Genomic DNA, 13,758 nt, shown 5'->3' on the forward strand with positions numbered 1-13,758 from the left:
ATGAATGCAGGGTTTTATAGTGGAAAGCATCAGGCAACCTTAACTACAGGTGTTACTATCTGCAGTGCCAATAATAAAATATTAACTGTCATCAAATTGTCCAGTTCTTTTAGAAATCCAGCTATGGTCACCAGCACAGACTTAGGGAGGCTCAGCAGCAAGGGTCATTGTCTATTTTTCTGCCCCCAGCAGTCTGCTCCTACTTGTATCCACACATAATCTGTATTCGCTTTGCAGAATGGAGTTATTACACTTTGAATTACAGTTACTTTAAATGAGGTTACAGATTTCTGCTTGAACAGTTTCCACCTTCACCTGCTCTTTGTATCCAGGACATGATCATTATGGCCTGATTTTCCATTGCCCTCTACTTTGTGTCATAATTTACATCAATGCAAACTGAGTGCACACTAGCACATCTGCAAGATGTAGTATTTTACACCCACTGTGCACTCGCTGTGAACAGGTGTAAATGACTGCACAGTGCATCAGACAATCAGGCCCTGTGAATTCACATGTTATAAAAATTACAAGCAAAGGACAGCAATGGGGGAAAGAATCAGAATTAGGGAGGAAGGGAGGGAGGGCCAGAGGAAGGAAGGAAGGAAGGAAGGAAGGAAGGAAAGGTTCAATGAGACAAAGAGAAAAAAAAAGGGGGGGGGGGAGCGAGTAAGAGAAAGAATGAGAAAAAAACAGAATGAGAGAGGGAGATATGGAAGAGAAGGAGACAGTGTAACACAAAGATAGAGGGATGGAAATAGCGAAGAGAATGAGGGAAACAATGAAGGGACAGAGAGAAACAAAGTGAGAAAGAGCGAGACAGCAACAGACAAAATGAAAAGATAGCAGGAGTGTGCATGAGCACTGATGGATGATCCCCCTACACACACACACAAACCCCTGACACGGGGTCATCAGAGTGAGACTAAAACACAACCAACTACCTTTACCAAAACACATGTGCATGCCGGGCTGTGAAAAAGAATAAAAGGCTCACCGTAAATTTCTTGTAGAGCTCATAAGTGAGGAGCGGGTTTGGCAGCTCCCTGAAATACAGCTTGCAGAGTGACCCCACACAGTGAATGTCCTGAAGGTAAACTTCCCTTGTCAGGTCTGGACATTGATCAGAGCCAAACTCCTGCCTGAAACAACACAGAAAGAGACATAACAGCCTGGAAGAACAGGAGCTGGAAACAGTCCATGCCTAGTTGTCTGTCACAGGCAGAGGGGAAAGAGAAATATGTTATAGGCTGGAAAGCAGAGATCTGCCTCTTTTACCTGCAACCTCATGGCTCAGGCTCCAGGTTCATTCTTCTCTGGTTTTCCTCACACAGCTCCACTGATGGGTCCTAAAACTGACATACAGCGACTACCCTCTCCTGAGGTTGGATACTCCTGGACTGCCCCTGAGGTTGGTTACTCCTAGGCTGCCCCCAAAGTACTCCGTTAATGGACCCAGAGTGGGGTGCTTTTGGGGGGACAAAAGTTAGTCTCCATAAAGTAGTGTGTTTGGTCTTTACCAGTGTTAGGAACTAAGGTTTTCTCTAAATCTGGTCTCCTCTTTACCGGGGCTGGGCCCTGCTGCCCTCATTACACCACCTTGGGACGACATTCAACAAGTCTATGCCTGGACTAGCCCCAAACAATGGTACTGAGCAATGCCACTGAACCCCCCTTTGCAGTCAGACCCCTGCCCTTACCTCAGCTTCTGTATGTTGGATGTCACTCCAGAGAGCCGGTAGATTCCATCCACAATGCCATGGGTCTCAATGAACTCGGCACAGCTCCTCAGCACGTAAGGGACTAATAAAGGAAAGGAAGATGAGGTCAGCAGTGACTAGGCAGAGAGAAGATCTTTCATGAGGGTCCTCAGAGGAGAGAGTCCCATTAAACGGTGGCAGAGCCTCTCTGCAGTGACCAGGAAAGGATATTGTAATTGGTGAGATCAAGAATAGCAAAATAAAATCATTGAGGTGGCCACAAATTGATTTACAGAGCTAGACAGAAGGTCGCACGACAGTTCTGCAGCAGCCATGGTCATCATCTGTTCTGACAATAACGGCCTCTAATCACACGGCTGCTCTAGCCATACCGTGAAATGCAAGAAAAAGGCTTTTTCCAGAGGGGAAAGTGATTCAATCGTAACTGGGAGCATGAAGAAGTAGGAATCCTCCAAGCAAGCTGTTCTCAAGAGGTCTCCAGCTTAGCTGTGTTGTGCCAACTGGTCTGATTAGTTTGCTTAAAAATCAGAGAAGCATCTACTCTTGTGTGTGAGCCTAGTGCCCAGTGACTAGGGTTTAGAAATACCTAGAGAGATTAGATTAGATGGAAATATAGCCCAGATCCTCAAATTGACATAGCTCCTTGGGCTTCAAAAGAGCTCCACCAATTTATACCAGCTAAGGATTTAGAAAAGAGCCCAAACTACTAAATTCATATCCAGATCTGGAGTTCAGGTGTGTTTCAATCTGAGGTTTTGCTTTCTCCCATTACACAAGTATTTGAGCCAGTCATCCTTTTGGTTCAGATCCATCCCCTGCAGTCCCCAGTGCACTCAGCTGGCAGAGTCCTTCCCTATTAAATGCAAATCACTACACTAATGCAGTATGAAGGCTGTACAGTTATAATCCCAAGACAGTCAGGAAATGCAGACGTTAAGGTTCCTCACAGCAGCATTAACTCAGCCACATTGTGTGTCCCATATGCTCTGTAGGACAAACAGTAATAGATTAAGCTGTACATTTAACCAGAAAACCAGGCCTAGCCAGTACCGTGAAGCGAGGCTACTGGCTGAACCTTTCCTGGGTTCTAGTGGTTATAATATGCAGCAGTAAGGTCATATCAGCAGGGATTTTGATATTTAGGACCCAGATCCAGCAGACCAAGGAGGGTCTGAATATAGCACAACTGGTGCGGTCCCACTGCACAACGGAGAAGGCATGCGGGAGCCATCTCAGGGGGGCTGTACCTCTTACGTACCATGCAGCACAGCACCACTGGGGCCATAACATGGAGCAGTGCATTGGGGAGGGATGGGAAGGGGTTATTGGATCCATTTCCTACACCAACCCACCAGTGCTGTTTTTTCTTGTCCTGGCCATTAAGGGAAAGGTTTTTGTTTTTTTCCTGGAGGATTTTGCTACTTAATGTAGCATGACACTTACATGTCCCCTCATGCCCACTCTCTCCCAGCAGTAGGATCCTGCTCAGGTCAGGCAGGGAGAATGTGTGGAGAGGTCACAAGAGGAGTAGTCATCTTTGCACTCCACTAAAAGTCTTAGCAGATGCCATTTTTCAGAAGTGATTTTTCAACCTTTTATAACATTTTCATGCCTGCCCCTGCAAGCCAAGCCAAGGCACCAGTCCTTAGTGAGGTCTCTGCCCATGCCAAGGATCAGGTTTCAAACTTCAGCCACCGTCACTGTACTCCCATTCAGAACACAATGGGCCAGATATATCAGGGACAATTTGTTGTTTCAGAAAGTGGAGGCGGTAACCAAGGAGACAGCCATTTTAGACTTGATTCTGACCAACAAGGAGGAGTTGGTAGAGAATTTGAAGATGGAAGGCAATTTAAGTGAAAGTGATCATGAAAGGATTGATTTCATGATTCTAAGGAAAGAAAGGAGTGACAACAGCAGAATAAGGACAATGGACTTCAAAAAAGCAGACTGTAACAGACCCAGAGAACTGGTAGGCACAGTCCCATGGGAAGAAAATCTGAGGGAAAAAGGAGTTCAAAGAGAGCTGGCAGTTTCTCAAAGAGTCAATATTAAAGGTGCAACAGCAAACTATCCCAGTGCAAAGGAAAGATAGAAAGAATAGTGAGAAGCCAGCGTTGCTCCCTCAGGAGCTCTTTAATGACCTGAAAATCAAAAAGGAATCCTATAAGGAATGGAAACATGAACAAATTGCTAAGGGTAAGAACAAAAGAATAGCTCAAGCATGAAGGGACAACATCAGAAAGGCTAAGGCACAAAATGAGTTATACATAACAAGGGACATAAAAGGCAATAAGAACTGGTTCTTTAAATAATTTAGGAGCAAGAAAAGATGAAGGAAAGTGCAGGTACTCTCCTTAGCGGGGAAGCAGAGCTAATAACTGATATCAAGAAGGATGAGGTATTTCATGCCTATTTTACTTCAATTTTCACTAAAAAGGTTAATGGTGACCACATACTAAGCATAATTAATATTAACAACCACCAGGAAGGAATGCAATCAAAACAGGAAAAGAACAGGTTAAACAACATTTAGATAATTTAGGTGTATTAAATTCAGCAGGGCCTGATGAAAGGCACCCTAAGGTACTGAAGGAACTAGCTGAAACAATCTCACAATCATTAATGATTATATCTGAGAAATGGAGAACAGGTGAGGTCCCACAAGACTGGAGAATGGGAAACATAGTACCCATCTTTAAAAAGAGAAAAAAAGAAAAATTGGGGAATTATGGACCAATCAACCTAACCTCGATACTTGGAAAGATACTGGAACAAACTCCTAGAGGACAATAGTGTTCTAAGTAATAGCCAACATGGATTTATCAAGAACAAATCATAGCAAACTAACCTTCTTTGTCAGGGTTATTGTCCTACTGGATGGGGAAGCTGTAGATGTGATATCTCTTGATTTTAGTAAGGCTTTTGACACTGTCTAACATAACATTCTCATAAGCAAACTAGGGAAATGTGGTCTAAATGAAATTACTATAAAATGGATACAAAACGGTTTTAAATACCATACTCAAAGAGTAGTTATCAATGGTTCGCTGTCAAAGTTGGGGAATATATCTACTGAGGTACTGCAGGAGTCTGTTCTGGATCTGGTACTATTCAATATTTTCATTAATGACTTGCTTAATGGACTGGAAAGTATGCTTATAAAATTCACAAATGACACCAAGGTAGGAGGGGTTTCAAGCACCTTGGAGGACATGATTAGAATTCAAAATGACCTTGACAAATTGGAGAATTGGTCTGAAATCAACAAGATGAAATTCAATAAAGATAAGTGCAAAATACTACACACTCAGGAAGAAAAAAATCATATGCACAGCTACAAAATGGGGAATAACTGGTTAGGCAGTAGTACTGTTGAAAAGAAGTTATAGTGGATCACAAACTGAATACTAGTCAACAACATGAGGCAGTTGCTAAAAATGTTAATATAATTCTGGGGTGTATTAACAGGAGTGTCATACATAAAACATGGGAGGTAATTGTCCCCAGTCTACTTGGCCTGGTGAGGCCTCAGCTGAAGCACTGTGTCCAGTTCTGGGTGCCACACTTTAGGAAAGATGTTTAGAAATTGGAGGGAATCCAGAAAAGAGCAATAAAAATGATACAAGGTTTAGAAAACCTGACCGATGAGGAAAGGTTAATAAAACTGGGCATATTTAGTCTTGAGAAAAGAAGGCGGAGGAAGGGCCTGATAACAGTCTTCAAATATGTTGAGGGCTGTTATAGAGAGGATGGTGATCAATTGTTCTCCATGTCCACTGAAGGTAGAAAAAGAAGTAATAGGCTTACTCTGCGGCAAGTGAGATTTAGGTCACATATTAGGAAAAACTTTCTAACTATGAGGGTAGTTAAACACTGGAATAGGTTTCCCAGAGAGGTTGTGGAATCCCCGTCACTGGAGGTTTTTCAGAATAGGTTGGACAAACACCTGTCAGGGATGGTCCAGGTTTACATGGTCCTTCCTCAGTGCAGGGGGCTGGACTAGATGAGCTCTTGAGGTCCCTTCCAGCCCTACATTTCTACGATTTGGTGCTCCCGGCTAAGTGGCTCTCTGAGGTTTAATCAGCAGAACGGAATCTTCGTGTGGTGTTGAGCCAGCTTTATGCCATCTCTGTTACTGACAACCCCCCTACCCCCAGTGTAAAAGATGGGGCCAAGAGAAAGGAAGCATTGCCAGAGCACTGTTACACTCTAGCAATCCCCAGCTGCAGGAATGGCCCCTTAAGGTTGTTCTAAGTTTCTCTGCAAGACCAGCAGCCTGAGGATCAGACTGCCCCAAAGGTGACTAACAGCAACCCTGGTGGCTCCCCACACCTCTGAACTGTACTGGGTACAAGATAATCTGGCCTAATGTGGTTCCGATTTGTTTGTTTGACCATTTTGCAATGGGAAACATTAATTTTATTCAATTTTTCATAACTCAAAAATGGGGGAAGAAAAGGGTTTTCCTCAAACTTTCCTCCTCCTCCTCCTAATCTAATACACCTTTGGGGAAGGCACCAAGTATGAAAAATTTCAGCCCAAATGTTGAGTGTTATGAAAGGTTGTGAAAATGCTGGAATAGAAATATCCCAAGCTATATATGTACTGGGTGCTCACAGGCATCTCTTTTCATATGCAGGGCTTTGGAGCGGAGCACGGAGCTGGAGCACGGAGCAGTGGAGCTGCAGGTTTTTGCCTGGAGCTGGAGTGGAGCCGGAGCACAGAAAATCCTGACCGCTCCACTGCTCCAGTTTTTTTTTTTCATTTTCAATCCAAAATGAATTATATTTAGCAAGAAAGTCCTAAAGATGCCAAAAAGTTTCAAATTGTATAACAACTGATATTAACATCTACTTTACCACTTTACGTAATATGTCACAGTTATTCTCACTTCGGCCGAAATCAAGATTTAATGTACAGATACAAAATTACAAAGTTTTGTGGAGATATGTTTTATTAAAGAATCAGATAATTATCAGACATCCTGCAACACTGCAGACGGCTCCCACCCTTGTGCCAAGGTTAGGCGAGTACATACTCATGTAGATTAGTTAGATAAGTATGTGTTGATACTTCTTTTGTAAGGGTTGATCAATGAGACATGCTGAGTGCTGCGATTACGGAAAAGTGTGATGCAATACGCAACGTTTAAGATATCACGAACAGGTATATTGCAAAAAACTAATGTTTTTGTTTATTGATATATTATGATATCGCAAGAGATATTAACCACTTACGCTCATTTCTCACACTGGCTCCCATTACCGGTACATTTGTTCATTTATACATGTTCCCGTATCATTCTGGCGGACTTATTTGATATGTCATCTGTTCAACGGCCTTTTGGTAGCGTTGTTTGTAATTTTAAATTTACTGAAAAAGTTGTGTGCAGCAGGCATATAAATATACAGTAAACATTTTTGCATAAATTAGGAGTGATTTTTGTGATATATCCAGAGTGATTGGAAAATGTCCAACACAATTTTGGGGGTGAATCCTTAGGTCATTTTAAGAAAAAATGTTTCTGTGAACACGTGTCCTAAAATTCTTCCTAAGGGAGCTACAGTCCCTTCAAGGAGGTGATAAAAAGTTAATTTCTGATTAATATCTCAAAAACGCTTTAATATAAAGTAATGAAATTATGTCTGTGTCTTAGCATTAGTATGTGCTACCATATTACGTTATCCAAAATTATTTAAACCATAGGCATCCTGAACTGGCGGTTGCTCATTTTTATTTCATATTTCAAGAAAGGCTTGTCGTCGACTGCCCCTGGCTACGACCAGTACTACTTTGTTCCATAATAAAGTTAATAATTTTTGGTTATTATTTATTATTACATTTAAAAATTATGGTTCCAAAGCTAAAAATAAGTAATAAGTAAAAATTTTTTGTATCATTCTAAGCAGATTAAAATTTTTAAAGAGTTTTCTCGGAAACGGTTAATTATACAAAATAAATTAAGAGTATCATTTAAATGCATGTTTTAGCATTAAATCATATTCCAGGGTTGTATCTGTTAAATACTAGTTTTTCACTAGGAGGGTGGTGAAACACTGGAATGCGTTACCTAGGGAGGTGGTGGAATCTCCTTCCTTAGAAGTTTTTAAGGTCAGGCTTGACAAAGCCCTGGCTGGGATGATTTAATTGGGGATCGGTCCTGCTTTGAGCAGGGGGTTGGACTAAATGACCTCCTGAGGTCCCTTCCAACCCTGATATTCTATGATTCTATGAAATAGTCAAAGATTTAAAAAATATTAAATAAAATTGGCCCAGTCCCCCCAGTTCACAATGCCTGTAGTTTAAATAATTTTATTTGAATGATGTTGTATGATAGAACGTTGGAAATAAACTTTAACGGGAAAGCGGATTCAAATTGCAAGCACAGTCCTTTTAGTAAAGAGAGCAAATTTTCAGAAATATATTTTTTCTTCATCAGGCTGGAAACATTATACAAGATAGAGCAAATAACAGGTTCTATCTTGTATAATCTATTCAGGCTGATGAAACAAAAACCTATTTCCGAAATTTGATCTCTTTACTAAAAGGACTGTGCTTGCAATTTGAATCCGCTTTCCCATTAAAGTTTATTTTCAACCTTGTAACGTGTAGCCTCGTTACTTCCCAACAAGTAATGTTGTAGAATAGCAATAGCACATACTAACGCTATGGCACATACCAAATTTCATTGATATATCTATATTAAAGTGTTTTTGAGATATTAATTAAAAACTTGGAAAATATTTTGAATATTTTACCGCAAAATTTCATAAGAAAAACTAACTTGCAATTTATAAATAAAAATTTATATTATGTATATTAAAAATACTTCTTACTTCATTAAAACTGCAAGAAACATGTTACAATATTAAAATATACTTTAATAATAATTTTGTGTAAAAAGAAAATGCGATCATTTTTGTCCAGAAAATCCAAAATAAATTCAAAGTACCTTAACTGGTTAAGATATCACAAGCAGGTACATTATAAAAAAAATGTAATGCTTTTGTTCATTGCTTTTCAAAGATCATAACAAGAAACATTTGGATGCAATAGCAGCACAAGCAGATCTGGCCATGGCTTCCACAAAAAAATCAAATCTGCCCCCCATGATTGATAGCCGATTTATGGAAAAGGATCTCAACTACGTCTTTACTTTTGAATTTGAAAAGCCCAAATTTGGGCTTTTGGGAAAAGCAAAGAAGAAATCTGCAACGTGCAAGGTGGAAAAGGAAGTGAATGGCGAGCTCAAACCATGCAGCTTCAAGACAAGTGAAGCAAGTGCTGTGAAAAGTTTCAGCCTTTGGCGGCATGTAAAATGTAACCATTCTGAAAACTATGCGGCTCTAGTTACAAAAAGGGACCAGGAAGATGAGGCAAAACAAAAAGTTGACGCAGCTAAATGACGTCCATCTGGCTCTTTGAAAACTCCTGTAGAAAAGATTTTTTGCGGAGCTTCATCTGAAAGGAAACCCAAAATTAAGCAAACAAAACTTGACTCATATTTGAAGTCCTCAAAGGTTACAGTCACCATGGATGCCAATACTTTCTGTGAAGGGCTGATGGAAATGGTTTGCTTGAGTTCAACACCACTCACTACCTTCAGGCTAAAGAACAAAAGATCCAAAAAATTGCAGGTGAAATGGGTTGGCAGCTTGGCGTTTTGACAGGGCATGATGCGGTTCATCATTTAGTTGTCAGCACAGCTGAGTCTGGTCGCGAAGAGCTCAAGAAAGCTTTGGAGCAAAAGCTGTGCTACCTGAAAATGGATGCGGCAACCTGTGGAAACAGAAATTTCCTTGCAATCAATGCTCAGTACTATGAAGAAGGAAAAAATAAAGCTGTGGTAAAAATCTTGGACATAATTGACACTGAAGGGCGTCACAATTCTTCGTATGTGAAAAGTCAAGTAAAAGCTATTTTAGAAAAATTTGGGATCAGTGAAATGCAAGTGCTGAGCATCTGCGTTAACAATGCAGCAAACATGACGTGTGCCGTCAAAAATTTCAGCGAGGACAGTAAAACCATTTCTACCTCTGAGAACTGGTATGTGGACAGAACTGAAGCTATTTTGCCTGATGAAGGAACTAAAGGAATGGATGTAATCAAACTCAACATGGATGCTGCTGCGCAATGGGTTAATGACCCTAGCCTCATATTTCCAACATGGCTTCATGAGGACTACTCAAAAGTCCAACTGATGAGGTGTGGTATTCACACTCTTCAGTTGGCAATCTGGGATGGACTGAACAAAGAACATGCGAAGAAATTTCTAGCAAAAATTTGACAAGTCATTGTCAAACTACGAACCCCAAGTATTCCAAGTGTTCTGCTTGATTTACGTGGGGTAACTCAATCATTGGATACTGTGACTCGCTGGGGTTCAACATTTGCGATGATTGATGAGCTTCTTGTTTTTCAATCTTACTGTGAACAAGTGGCTGCTGCTGGAACAAGAGAACTCAAGTTAACAAAAGCTGAATGGGATGAAGTGAAATACCTGCGAGACCTCTTGGCAAAGCCAAACCAAATAACCATGAATCTTCAAGCTGTCGATATAACCCTGGGAGTTTTAATGAAGGAATGGTGAAAACTGTCAAAATTCTTGCAAGAAAATGGTGGACAAATTGCAGAAGGAATTCTATCCTCCATGCAGAAATGTGAAGAGAAGCTTTTTGACAATATTAATTTCCTTGCTGGAGTTTATGTTGACCCACTGTATTGGATTCTTCTTACCTCAAGGGAAATACCAAAGGCAAAGGAAGGGCTCCTTGATATTGCTTGACGACTTGAAAAACAGAATCTATTGCTACATTTGAACTCGGCGAAAGAGGTTGAAGTAAACGAAACACAACAAAATGAGTCATCGACAATCGAATTTGCAGTTTCGGAAAGTTCACATCCTTCAGAAATAGCAGGCTGTTCTCAAACTTCCCTCTCCACTCTGAACTTGTTTGAGCGTCCATCCCTGAGACGTCTTCAACCATCACAGGGAAATGGAGATAATTCAAGCACCAATTCTTCAGAAGATGACACCTTCTAAAAGGAATTGGATAAACAAGAAAGACGCCGGCAAGTTTCTGTGATTCATAATTGTAATGAAGCGAGAAACTTTTGGGGAAGATTGTGAGGCGATGGAGTCTATTGGTAGGCTAAAAGTTAAGTCTGTTTTTGAGGCCACAGCTACCCACACCTCATTCAGGCTGCCTGTAGAATTGCTTCGAGCATGCCAACAACTCAAGCTAGTGTAGAGCGACTGTTTTTGGCTTTAAAGTTAATTTTAAATGATTTGCAGCAGGCTATGAAACATGACTTGATTGCTGCAATAATTTTTTACAGAATGAATTATGAATTATTCTAGTTTGTATCATTGTTGATTACATTAAATTGTTTTAAAAGTCTGAATAAAAATGTTTTTTCAAAATTACAGTACGCACTTTTTTATTTAGTTAAAAATTAATTTGAATTGGAGCATGGAGCGGAGCTGTCACAATTGGTGCCGGAGCAGAGCTGGAGTGGAGCAATTCAAAAATTTGATTGCTCCAAATTCCTGTTCATATGTGTTCATTTGGCAATCTAAAAACGACACCAATCATTTCAGCAGCACATGAGCAAGTCATGTAAATTAAACCAATAAGACAGCATGACTGCTTGTCACCCCGCCCTCTCCCATTGCCATTTCACAAATCCCATCCCTCCTTAGCCTACCTACAGTCTCCCTAAGCCACCCCGTTGTCAAAAGCCAGGGAATAGAAAGGCTTTGCAACATGGCTTGATAATCAACAGGTTTAAGCTGTGTCAGAATAGTCTCTATAGCACTCAGGAAGCCCTCCCTACAGAATTATTTCTATGTGGAGTTTCATCTGGGTGATTACATCGATGACTCCTCATGATGATTAATTTGAGCACCCACCCACTGCAGTCATTTTGGGAATTCTTGACCTTTAGTCTCCTGTGCCTTAGCCTGAGAATGCCCTCTTTCATATCCCTATTCTGCTTCCACACACATGCACTGAACCCCAGCAATGCATAGATCTCATACATCTGCCAGCAATTACTCTGAAAGTCACATGATCCAAACAAGTAACTCTCCTCTCTGGAGATTTCACAGTTGTTGCACCAAAGTAACAGAGAGGAGAATTTGTCCTGTGTCTTTAGAGCACAGGGCTCATTATACTGTCTCACTATCTAATGCTGAATCAAACTCAAGGACCTTGTGCTGATTAAAGACCCTCAAGAGGATGGGTCAGGACTAACCCAGAGATGTGACTTCTGTCTCTGTGGCCTTCACCTGCTGTAATAGCTGTGTTCATTAGAAACCATTAAACTGTCTACAAAACAGGGAAGATGCATGGCAGCAAGAGACAGAACTTTCTCAGTAGCAGCCCCTTGGCTATACAACTCCATCCTGAAGGATTAGTTCAAACAGGAATTATTCTAGTTCAGACAGAAATTATTTCCAGGAAGTTTTATGACCTGTGCCATGCAGGAAGTCACACTAGATACTCAGACAGGTCCCTCCTGGCCTTCAAAACTATGCATCTATGGTTCTTCCATGATGTCACTGCCTTCGAGATGAAATGTGAGACTCATCCTTTCACAGTAACAGCATCCTCCTCCCAGCAACGGCAACTGCACTAATAAATCACATGGAAGGAAACTGATGGGAAGAGAGGAAAGAAGAAAGCTTCTCCCACCCCTTTCCCAAAAAGCCAAATATTCCTTTAGGACATGCCCCTGGAAAGGAGAGAGAGAAACATTTCCATCTCTGAGTACAACCGATAGCTGGTTATCTGTAACATGAGTAGGCACTCAGACACTGTGATGAGGAGCATAATATAAATGATTAGCTAGAAAGACAAACTAAATAGAAATCTCCCCTCTCCCTCCGCACCCCACCCTTGCCTGTTTAGATCATCAGCTCTTTGTGACAGTGACTGTGTGCGCCTAATGCAATGAGGCTTCAGTTTTGGTTGAGGCCTCGAGGAGCAACTCTGATATAAAATACAAATAATACTAAAAAATAAGACAGATCCATGTTAATTTCAAGTTTATTCTGGGGGGAAGGTGGGTGAATCACTGTTTCATCATCATCTTCCTTCCCACACCAGCAGGTGCATAAGGCAGACGTCAAACAGTCCCTATCCTGGGCTCATTTTTCCAGGTCTTTTATATTCAGATGTAATAATGCCACTTCATCCATTATTGTGCTATGGAGACTGCCTATAGACCACCCTCTCCATCTCTTGCTATGGGGTTGCCAAAGAAATGCTTGTTTAAGCAGCCTATTATCGGACATTCTTAAAAGGTGTCCCAAATATGTCCACCTCTTCTTTCGTACTGCTTGTACTGATATAAGTAGTTGTACCCATTCTAGGACCTCTTCATTCCTTATTTTAGCTATCTATTTTACTTTGAGTATTCTGTGCAGACACGTGCATGGACAGAAGTTTAGTTTGCATTGAATGGACAGATTATTTTTCAATGACTCTGCTCCATATAGAAGGACACTTAGGACATTGCTTCTAATGATCTTGAGTTTGGTGGTTTTGCTAATCACATAGGAGTTCCATATGATTATGTTTTTGAAACACAGTACTGGGGTTCCATGCGGTTAAGTTTTTGAAATACAGCACCCGCTTTACGTACTCTGGACTTCATATCAAACATGCACTCATCAGTATTATGAATGATGCTACCCAGATAAGTTTCAAAGTAACAGCCGTGTTAGTCTGTATCCGCAAAAAGAAAAGGAGGACTTGTGGCACCTTAGAGACTAACAAATTTATTTGAGCATAAGCTTTCGTGAGCTACAGCTCACTTCATCGGAAAGCTTATGCTCAAATAAATTTGTTAGTCTCTAAGGTGCTACCCAGATAAGTACATCCATTGAGGATTTTCAAGGCTTCACCTTCGAAGTAGATAAAATCATTGGTGGGTAAATTAATTTTCATAATTTCCATCTTTGATTTATTGGTAAGACCTACTTGCTTGGCAGAATTTGCAAGACCAAATGTCTTTCACTGAACATCTT

The 13,758-nt window shown here is 40.8% G+C and overlaps 1 protein-coding gene across 2 annotated transcripts in view; it reads right to left on the reverse strand.

The window, feature by feature from the left end:
- Window positions 1-13,758, reverse strand: part of ARHGAP31 (Rho GTPase activating protein 31) — a 94,612-nt gene that overhangs the window by 28,550 nt on the left and 52,304 nt on the right. For both annotated transcript variants that reach the window (XM_084616703.1, XM_084616702.1), the window contains exons 2-3: window positions 1,701-1,803; window positions 998-1,142 (exon numbers count right to left, since the gene is read on the reverse strand). In XM_084616703.1, the coding sequence (XP_084472829.1) occupies window positions 998-1,142; window positions 1,701-1,803 (248 nt within the window). The remainder of the gene's footprint in view (window positions 1-997; window positions 1,143-1,700; window positions 1,804-13,758) is intronic.

This window comes from Lepidochelys olivacea (genome assembly GCF_965140295.1).
Source record: "Lepidochelys olivacea isolate rLepOli2 genome assembly, chromosome: 1".
NCBI lineage: Eukaryota > Metazoa > Chordata > Testudines > Cheloniidae > Lepidochelys > Lepidochelys olivacea.